The 10,617-nt window shown below is 44.5% G+C and overlaps 3 protein-coding genes across 6 annotated transcripts in view; all 3 read left to right on the top strand.

Annotated features, from left to right (window-relative positions):
- Positions 1–1,138, top strand: part of MAPKAPK5 (MAPK activated protein kinase 5) — a 50,857-nt gene extending 49,719 nt beyond the window's left edge. For 3 of the 4 annotated variants that reach the window (XM_050749790.1, XM_050749792.1, XM_050749793.1), the window contains one exon: positions 530–983. In XM_050749790.1, the coding sequence (XP_050605747.1) occupies positions 530–624 (95 nt within the window). In that variant the 3' untranslated portion in view covers positions 625–983. Of the gene's footprint in view, positions 1–529; positions 984–1,081 lie in introns of those variants that run through there. The other variant, XM_050749794.1, reaches the window with a different exon arrangement.
- Positions 1–10,617, top strand: part of ERP29 (endoplasmic reticulum protein 29) — a 221,605-nt gene that overhangs the window by 72,221 nt on the left and 138,767 nt on the right. The gene's annotated exons all lie outside the window — the stretch shown is intronic.
- LOC126931437 (disintegrin and metalloproteinase domain-containing protein 1a-like) lies at positions 2,461–10,466 on the top strand. The gene is made up of 2 exons (XM_050749682.1): positions 2,461–2,540; positions 6,430–10,466. Exon 2 carries the CDS (start codon positions 7,104–7,106, stop codon positions 9,852–9,854), a length of 2,751 nt encoding a protein of 916 aa, XP_050605639.1. The 5' UTR covers positions 2,461–2,540; positions 6,430–7,103; the 3' UTR covers positions 9,855–10,466.

Raw genomic sequence — 10,617 nt, forward strand, 5'->3', positions numbered from 1 at the left:
AGCTCTTGCTATTGTCTTTTAAAAAAATCTTCGTTATCTTGGTTAGTTTGTAGGTGGTATTGCAATGTAGTTTTAGTTTGCATTACCCTTAAGTGTACCCTTAAAACGTACTGATGTACGTTTTAAATGTTTATGGGCCAGTTAGATTTCCTCTTTTGTGAAGTACCTATTAAGTCTTTTGCCCATTTTTTTTTCACTGAATTGTGTCTTTCTTATAGATATATAGGAATTCTTTATATATTTGGATATGAGTCATTTGTCAGCTGTATGTATTACAAAGATCTTCTCTCTCTTTGTGGTTTGCTTGTGTGTTGTGAGCTTTGGATTTTTACTGCCAGGTTAGTGGAACGGTACAATTGCTACCTGAAAAATGGGGGATCTGAACTGCTTTTGATCAGTGGTGGGGGTGGTTCCTCCACTGGTGAGGGTGAATTTGATACTGGTAAGGTGGACCTTATTGGGCCTCTGTCAAGAGTCTGCCACCTCTCAAAGAATTTGAGGGCTGATCTTGTTCTTTTTTGGTTTTCAGGTCGTGGATTCACAGATAAAGTAGATCGACTAAAACTGGCAGAAATTGTGAAGCAGGTGATAGAAGAGCAAACCACGTCCCATGAATCCCAATAATGACAGCTTCAAACTTTGTGGTTTTTTAAATAATTTGAAAAATTATTCTTAAATGTATAAAGTAATTTTATGTAAATTAATAAATCATAATTTCATTTCCACGTTGATTAAAGTTGCTGTATAGATTTAGGGTGCAGGACTTAATAATAGTATAGTTATTGTTTGTTTTTAAGAAAAGCTCACGTCTAGAGATACACTATTACTTTAGGACTATGTAGTTGTATATTTGTAAGATGACAGATGATGCTGTCAAGCAATATTATTTTATTTGTAATAAAATATACAAAAATCACTTGCCAGCAGTAGATAAAGGACCGACTATACTGACTTTTCTGATTAGTAAACAGCTGAATTAAGGACTCTGGATTCTGGTTTCAATTGCCCTGTGTATTTGTTTTCCACACCATTGCTAGATGAGCTCTACTGCCAAGACATTTTTGTGGCTCAGTCATTGCAGACTGCCTGCTGGAACTCACAGAAGGCACACTTGAGCTTGGGGAGCCAACTCCCATGATGGAAGAAGAAGGAGCTGAGCCCTCATTTCTCCTGTACCTAATTCCTTAGAGAAAAGCAGGAACATTTCCTTTTTGTCATATTTTTAAAAAGGGTACTGGTGTGTTTCTTAAATCTAACAGGGTTTTCTTTTGGGTTTATTTTTTTTTTTTTTTTTTTTTTTTTTGAGACAGAGTCTCGCTGTTGTCGTGGAAGCTGGAGTGCAGTGGCACTATGTCCGCTCACTGCAACCTCCGTCTCCCAGGTTCCAGCGATTTTCCCTCAGCCTCCTGAGTAGGTGGGATTACAGGTGCCCACCACCATGCCTGGCTAATTTTTGTATTTTTAGTGGAGACAGGGTTTCATCACGTTGGTCAGGCTGGTCTTGAACTCCTGACCTCAGGTGATCTGTCTGCCTTGGCCTCCCAGAGTGCTGGGATTACAGGCATGAGCCACTGTGCCCGGCCTTGGGTTTATTCTTTGTTTGTTTGTTTGTTTTGGGATGGAGTCTTGCTCTTGTCACCCAGGGTGGAGTGCAATGGCACAATCTCGGCTCACTGCAACCTCTGTCTCCCAGGTTCAAGTGATTCTCTTGCCTCAGGCTCCCAAGTAGCTGGGATTATAGGTGCCCGCCACCATGCCCAGCTAATTTTTATATTTTTAGTAGAGACAAGGTTTCGCCATGTTGGCCAGGCTGGTCTCGAACTCCTGACCATCCGCCTCAGCCTCTCAAAGTGCTGGGGTTACAGGCGTGAGCCACCAAGCCTGGCCTATTCTTTATATGTTTAACCGGAGCTTCCCTTTCTCCTTCCAGGAGGTCCTGCTTTGTCCTTTCCCCTTCCCTGCAGCCTTCACCAGCTCCATCATTCCTTTTTTCCGTTCCCTGTTCCTCCGGTCCTGTTTTTGGAATAATTTGTCTGAGAAATGTACATATAATTGAAGTGGGACTATTGGATTATCATGTAAGATGATCCAGTTTTGGGTTTTTTTTTTTCATAAGGTTGCCTTGTTTCTCTGTAATATGTCTGCCTGGGTTTTGTGTTGGCATTCTCTGGGCTTTGTTTATCCTGTTTATTACCCTTCATTTTCAGGAAGCACGATTTTGGCCCAGAGAGCAGCTGTTTGAAGGAAAAATAAGGCTAGGTCCTTTTTCAGTTTTCTGTTGTGCGTATGGGTTTCCATAACCAATTTTCGTGTGTGTGTGTGTGTGTGAAGCAGTTTTTGGTGGATACTTACTTTGGTACATAGAAAAGCTGGCAGATAGGCTCCACCTCCCAGAGCAGAGGGAGAGGATAGTCATCTGTTACTCAGTTTTTTTTCATCGCATTCTCTTCTATCAGAATTGATCTCACCAGCAACTTATTTTCTAACTCCTCCACTGTGCTGAGTAATTCCTCCACCCTGAGTCTTCAGGATGACATTCGGTTAGTATGCCCTGTATGTGTGTGACTGCCTGTGGGAATAGATGATAAAAACACAAAGTGTCTTAAGAATTACCTTACTACATTGGTTCCTTTTTTTTTTTTGAGATGGAGTCTCGCTCTGTCGCCCAGGCTGGAGTGCAGTGGCGCAATCTCGCCTCACTGCAAGCTCCGCCTTCTGGGTTCACGCCATTCTTCTGCCTCAGTCTCCTGAGTAGCTGGGACTACAGGTGCCTGCCACCACACCCAGCTAATTTCTCTTTGTATTTTTAGTGGAGACGGATTTTCACTGTGTTAGCCAGGATGGTCTTGATCTCCTGACCTCGTGATCCACCCGCCTCGGCCTCCCAAAGTGCTGGGATTACAGGCATGAACCACTGCGCCCGGCCTACATTGGTTCCTTTTTATCTTGGAGAATTTGTAATTAAAAGATATTTTTTGAGGTAAAGTTCACTAATCTTAGGTGACTGGTAACTGTTGTAAATGGATTTCCTTTAAGGAGAATTGAATATATCTCCCCACCTCCCCACCCCCCACCACCAAGATAGAGTCTCGCTCTGTCCCCCAGGCTGGAGTGCAGTGGCTTGATCTCGGCTCACTGCAACCTCCACCTCCCGGGTTCAAGCGATTCTCCTGCCTCAGCCTTCCGAGTAGCTGGGACTACAGGCAGGCACCACCATGCCCAGCTAATTTTTGAGTTTTTAGTAGAGACAGGGTTTCACCATATTGGCCAGGCTGGTCTCGAACTCCTGACCTTGTGATCTGCCCACCTCGGCCTCCCAACCTCATGATCCGCCCACCTCAGCCTCCCAAAGTGCTGGGATTACAGGCATGAGCCACCGCGCCTGACCTGAATACTTTTCATGATGGCAAAAATCTAACAGGCAACAGAAAAAAACCCAACGTTTTTTAATTTACTGACCAGAGAACTTGGCTGAGAGTTGAATTAAGTGCCTGTTGTGTTTTTCAATGAAATGTAAATCTTACAGATCACTTCTTACAGTTAGGAAAACTGCACTAACTTTTGTGTAATATTAGAACAACTGTAGTTTTCCTATCTTAGGGCAGAGGTTCAGTATTCCATGGGGAGAAAAAAACAGTAGTAATTACTTTTGTTACTGTTCTTTTCTTTAGAGGAATCTTCTAGCATATCCAGTATATCCGTAACTTCTTAAAATTGTGACTTGGGTGTCTTCTAAAAAGGCTCAGGATGATTTTTTTTTTCCCTCAGTGTATGCTGAATTTTAGGTGCGATGGAAAAGGCATCCAAAGTGATCCTTCCTTTGACTCTGAGCATCTGTTGCCCATGTTTCAGTTACTTCAAGCTGAATTCATGTGACCCTTAATATAAGTGCTGTGTCCAGACACATCCAAATGAGCACCAATCTGGAAGTTTGTGAACACTCTGGAGGATGCCCCAGCTGTTGTAACGCAACAGCATGCCTTGAAAAAAAACAGTAGCTCCCAAGGGACTCAGCATGGCTTGGTCTTCGAAGTGGAGTTTTGTTTGTGTATTCCTAGTCCAGCAGTAAATTCTACTTTAACATAACCGTCAGGTTTGCTACTCGAAATTTGCACGTAACTGGAAGTGAAACAGTATCTTTCTCATATTTTTTGGCCTAACACCTACACCTGTGGAAACAACACTGTAAAAACAATTCTTATAAAGCAGCAGGTTATGCTCTCCTGTTTGCCTACATGATTTATTAACCTTCTGCTTATTAAAGCCATTACTTGTCAAATACTTTTAGACTTTACCACAGTTATAAGAGTCAGCTTGATGTAGTAAAAAACACTTGTATCTCTCTAATGTATGAACATAGGAGAATGCCAGTCTGAATTTATTGTTTGAAACATAGATAAGGCTCAGCGCGGTGGCTCATGCATGTAATCCCAGCACTTTGGGAAGCCGAGGCGGGCGGATCACCTTAGGAGTTCAAGACCAGCCTGGCCAACATGGCGAAACGCCGTCTCTACTAAAAATACAAAAATTAGCCAGGTGTGGTGGCACATGCCTGTAATCCGAGCTGCTTGAGAGGCAGAGGCAGGAGAATTGCTTGAACCCGGGAGGCAGAGGTTGCAGTGAGTGGAGATCGCCCCACTGCACTCCAGCCTGGGTGACAGAGCGAGACTGCATCTCAGAAATAAATAAATTAAAATTAAAAAAGACGTGATCCTGCTATGTTGCCCAGGTTAGACTCAAGTTTCTGGGCTCAAGCACTCCTCTTGCCTCAGCCTTCTAAGTAGCTGGGACTACAGGAGCAAACCACTGTGCCTGGCAGGAATTACTCTTTTTTAAAAAGAGTTTATGTTGCTTGTATTCATTTGAGAAAAAACGAGTTGAAGAAATGGTAATTGTTGGTCAAAGAAGCCAAAAGATTTAAATCAGGTCTTGTGTGTGGGTATGTGTGTGTGCATGTATTTATTGAAGAAAATATGTTTCAATTTGAGAATCAGAAAATTGGATACTTCATTTTAATTGTTTATTTAAAGTAGAATGTTCTATTCTTGAATCTTCTTTTATCCCACCAAATGGCTTAACCTAATTTGCCCTATTTTGGTTAAGACACAGGGAAACACCCTAAAATCTGTGATAATTTTCAAAATATAATTTTAAGAAGCTTTGTGCTTACATAAATCACAAGAAGTACAGCTGGAAATCATTTCACTTTTCTTGCTGTAAATTTTTTTAGTGGATTTGTGACAGTATAAATTTTCTTGCTAGATGCTACTGATACATTGTATTATCTGTATTAGGAATTAAGGAATAATGAATAAATTGATCTGTTCTCATGCTGTTACCTAAGATCTGGTACCATTACATTCCTTTCTGTAGTCATATCTCATATTTGAAAGGTCTCTTGTTGTAAATATTTGACTTGCTGTAAAATTATGCAAGATAAAAAATGTAGAGCTTTATTTTTCTTCATCTAGAATGCACAGAATAACTGCATAAGGAATGGGTGCATAGGGCTTCTTTTCCTTTTTTTTTTTTTTGAGACGGAGTCTCGCTCTGTCGCCCAGGCTGGAGTGCTGTGGCCGGATCTCAGCTCACTGCAAGCTCCGCCTCCCGGGTTCCCGCCATTCTCCTGCCTCAGCCTCCCGAGTAGCTGGGACCACAGGCACCGCCACCTCGCCCGGCTAATTTTTTGTGTTTTTAGTAGAGACGGGGTTTCGCCGTGTTAGCCAGGATGGTCTCGATCTCCTGACCTTGTGATCCGCCCGTCTCGGCCTCCCAAAGTGCTGGGATTACAGGCTTGAGCCACCGCGCCCGGCCTCTTTTCCTTTTAAATTTGTACTGCTAAATACACCAAGGAAACTGACATGAAAACCAAATTCAAGGACTTCCACAGACATTTCAGGTCGATTTTAGTTCCAAACCGAAGAAATCTTTTAAAAGTTCTTCTATAGCCCAGTTTTCTTTTCTTGGTGAAATGTTAACTAGACATCTGGTTAGTCAGCTTTTATTTTGACCCCACAGTATTTTTTGAGACGGAGTCTCACTCTGTTGCCCAAGTTGGAGTACAATGGCGTGATCTCGGCTTACTGCAACCTACGCCTCCCGGGTTCAAGCAATTCTTCTGCCTCAGCTTCCTGAGTAGCTGAGATTACAGGCGCGCTCCACCACGCCCTGCTACTTTTTGCATTTTTAGTAGAGACGGGGTTTCACCATGCTGGCCAGGCTGGTCTTGAACTCCCGACCTCAGGTGATCCAGCTGCCTCAGCCTCCCAAAGTGCTGGGATTACAGGGGTGAGCCACTGTGCCCGGACCCCACAGTTTGTTTTCATATTAGGGCAGTTGGAGGAACTGAACTTTGATCCTGATCCTTTATATACCCCCATGGTGAAACTGAGCCCATTTTACTTAACATGTAATATATCTGTGCTTTAGGAAAACTTGATAGAGAAGATTATATGCAGATATAAAATATCTAAACTCATTTGTTATGAACCGGCAATAATGAGGGAAAACTTGGACATACACATACGGATTTTCTTGAATTAAAGAGAAAAAAAACCAGACACTGACAAAGGAGAGTCGAACTGAGAAATGGTACCCTGAAAACTGCAAAAATGAGGGAAAGAGGCAGTGGGCCACAAAGAACTTTGTCCTTTTCAGAGCTCCCCAGAGAAGCCCTGTCCCCTTCCCCCCACCCCCTGCCAGAATGTTGGGTTTCAAAGAATGAGCAGATTAACGGATATCAAGTTGTGTGGCCTGAGCTGAGGATAAAGAATAATTTGCCTGAGTTACAGTACTGGCTGGATCACTACAGGCCTTCTGCTTGGAATATCTCTCCATGAAGGTAAAAGGAATATAACTAAGGAAGATTACAGTTGTTGCCGTTGGAAGGAAGACATACTAAAGAAACTGCCGAAGGCCAGGAGAGAAGCAGGAAGAGAAACACAGCTTGAAGTTATCTGTAAGACTCAGAATTGGGCAAGAACTGCCAGTGAGGGAGCCAGTGTAGATCTGAGACTAACATCTGAGCCTCCAAAGGTTTGTGTGCGAGGGGGAGCTCTGCTGATGGATATAGGCCCAGAATCATTAACTGATTTATTTGGGCCATGTCAGTGCTGGCATTATTAAAAGACTCTGCCAACATCCTGCTCTATCTATGGAAAAGCCAAGTGGCCTTGGAAGAGGTTAAGATAAAGTTCCAAACTTGGGCTCCACAGAAGTGGAACTTGAGAATGGGGCTAGTACCCGGACCTTCATGTATCAGGTTAGAGATTTTGCTGCTTTTGGTGATTTTTGTGCCAAGCATGCACTGTCACCTGGGATCAATCTATTACTCTTTCTATGAAATAATTATTCCAAAGAGGCTGACAGTCCAGGGAGGAGATAGCTCAGTAGAAGGACTGTCCTACTTGCTATTTATGCAAGGCCAGAAGCACTTGGTTCACCTGAAGGTGAAGAGAAGCCATTTTGTGAATAACTTTCCAGTCTACAGTTACCACAACGGCATCCTGGGGCAAGAATCGCCTTTCATCTCACATGACTGCCACTATGAAGGCTACATAGAAGGAGTGTCAGGTTCTTTCGTTTCTGTCAACACCTGTGCAGGTCTCAGGGGCATCCTGATTAAGGAGGAAAAATCTTACAGCATTGAGCCCATGGACTCTTCAAGACGGTTTGAACATGTGTTATACACCATGGCACATGAAGCGCGAGTCTCCTGTGGTGTCACTTCCAGAGACAGCCATGTGGTGTCCACTAGCTGGCAACAAGGGAGCAGGAAGCCTCATGATCTACAGGCGCTGTCCTACTTGTGGTCACACACCAAGTACGTGGAGATGTTTGTCGTGGTCAACAACCAGCGGTTCCAGATGTGGGGCAGTAACATCAATGAGACGGTCCAGAGAGTAGTGGATGTCATTGCTCTGGCCAACGGCTTCACTAGGGGAATAAACACAGAGGTGGTGCTGGCCGGAATGGAGATTTGGACCGAGGGGGACCTAATAGATGTCGCAGTGGACTTGCAAATCACACTCAGGAATTTCAATCGCTGGAGACAAGAGATGCTCTTCCGTCGTGCGAAGCATGATGTTGCCCACATGATCGTCGGGCATCATCCTGGACAGAATACGGGCCAGGCCTTTCTCAGTGGTGCCTGCTCAAGTGGTTTTGCGGCGGCTGTTGAATCCTTCCATCATGAAGATATGCTGTTGTTTGCAGCCCTGATGGTCCATGAGCTCGGGCACAACCTGGGTATTCAGCACGACCACTCGGCCTGCTTTTGCAGAGAGAAGCACTTTTGCCTCATGCATGAAAATATCACAAAAGAAAGTGGCTTCAGCAACTGCAGCTCTGACTACTTCCACCAGTTCCTTCGAGAACACAAAGGGGCCTGCCTATTTAACAAGCCACGGCCTAGGGGCCGCAAGCGTAGGGATTCTGCCTGTGGAAATGGCGTGGTGGAGGACACGGAGGAGTGTGACTGTGGTTCTGCCTGTCACCTCGACCCATGCTGTGATCCCACATGTACTCTGAAGGAGCATGCTGAGTGCAGCCATGGCCTCTGCTGTCTGGACTGCACTTTCAGAAGGAAGGGGTTTTTATGCCGTCCTACTCAGGATGAGTGTGACCTCCCAGAATATTGTGACGGTAGCTCTGCAGAATGCCCTGCAGACAGCTACAAGCAAGATGGCACGTTGTGTGATAGAATTCACTATTGCTCTGGGGGTCAGTGTAAGAACCCTGATAACCAATGTGTGAATATATATGGGTACCCTGCAAGATCTGCCCCGGAAGACTGTTACATTTCAATGAATACCAGAGGAGACCGGTTTGGAAACTGTGGCTATCCCACTGAGGATCAGCAAACATATGTTACATGTTCAGATGATAATGTATTTTGTGGGAAACTCATATGTACAGGTGTTCAATCCTTACCACGAGTCAAAGCTCAACATACAGTGATCCAGGTCCCTCATGACAATGACTGGTGCTGGAGCATGGATGCCGATAACATTACTGATATCCCTGATAATGGCAATGTGCACGTCGGCACTTCTTGTGCCCCAAACAAAGTCTGCATGGATTACTCCTGCGTTCATCACTCTATACTCCTGTATGACTGCAGACCGGAGGAATCGTGTCATGGGAAAGGAGTTTGCAACAATTTAAGGCACTGCCATTGTGAGTCTGGTTTTGCTCCTCCTGACTGTAAAAATCCAGGAAATGGAGGCAGTGTGGACAGTGGCCCCCCGGGAATGCAAGTTACCAACAACAGTGAAAGTGGTAGTGAAAGTATTGCTCGTGGTCAAAGTCTGAGACAAGACGTAGACTATAAACTGGTAGTGTTACTAGTCCCTTTGTTTCTTGTACTATTATTGTGCTCTCTACTTACAATATCCTACCTCTGCTCTGAAGTTCAGACAGCAGTGGCTGACGTAGAGGAGTCATCAACAGAGACAACACTGGAATCAGAGTTGACTTCAGCAGATCTAGTCCCAATAGCAGAAGAAATCCTACCACCAGGTGAGGAGGCCCCACCACCAGGAGAGGAAGCTCCACAACCAGGAGAGGAAACTCTACCACCAGGAGAGGAAGCTCCACAACCAGGAGAGGAAACTCTACCACCAGGAGAGGCCCCACCAGCAGCAGAGGCCCCACCAGCAGCAGAGGCACCACCACCAGAGGCTGCCCCACCACCAGAGGCTGCACCACCACCAGAGGCTGCCCCACCACCAGAGGCTGCCCCAGCACCTGAGGCTGCGCCAGCACCAGAGGCTGCTGCCCCACCACAGGCCCCGCCACCAGAGGCTGCCCCACCACCAGAGGCCCCACCACCAGAGGCCCCACCAGCACAGTAGGCCCCTCCACCAGAGGCCCAGAAAGAGCCCACACCAAAAGAGGAAGCAGGTAAAAGACAGGGAAGGCTAAAAGAGAAGAGTGAAGGATGAAGCCAAATATCTCAAACATGTCAGGCATTGAGTGGGAATAAGAAGCTCATAGAAGCAAATGTGAAGTGAGAATTGGTGTCTTCAGAGGCTGTGACTGGACTATGTAATCTGTAGAAACATACTAATGTACGAAGAGGGATTTCCCGACATACGGTATTCATTGTAAACTCATTATATTTTCATACATAAAATCATATATAAAATATTATTTATTTCTGTTTTTTCATGTTTCATGAAATAATTTTAGCTCTTCTCATGGGTCTTTGCTATTAATGTCTTGTTTCAGTTGGGCCAGTTTCTGAGTCACCCAGTTTGCTTTTCAGGGCATATAAACTTTCATTCACATGATCTGACATAATGTATTATCAATTATCCATGCCTGCATTGTTGTGACTAGGTTATTCATCCCAGTAATAGTGACCCATTATGTTACGAATGTTATTATAATGATTGAATGTTCTAATAAGCCCTGTCTGCTTCTATTCAATAAATACAGGTGATTTTAAATAAAAGTTTTTTTCCACATGAATCATCACTCCAGACTCCAAGCAGCCTAGTGCTTGGGATCCTTTATTTTGGGGCTCTATGAAAGGGGGTAAACCTGATCCAGGGACATCTCACACACTCCGTTTGGGTGTATGGAGGAGGGAAGGCAACCTAGGCAGTATGTGAA

Source organism: Macaca thibetana, chromosome 11 (genome assembly GCF_024542745.1).
Source record: "Macaca thibetana thibetana isolate TM-01 chromosome 11, ASM2454274v1, whole genome shotgun sequence".
NCBI lineage: Eukaryota > Metazoa > Chordata > Mammalia > Primates > Cercopithecidae > Macaca > Macaca thibetana.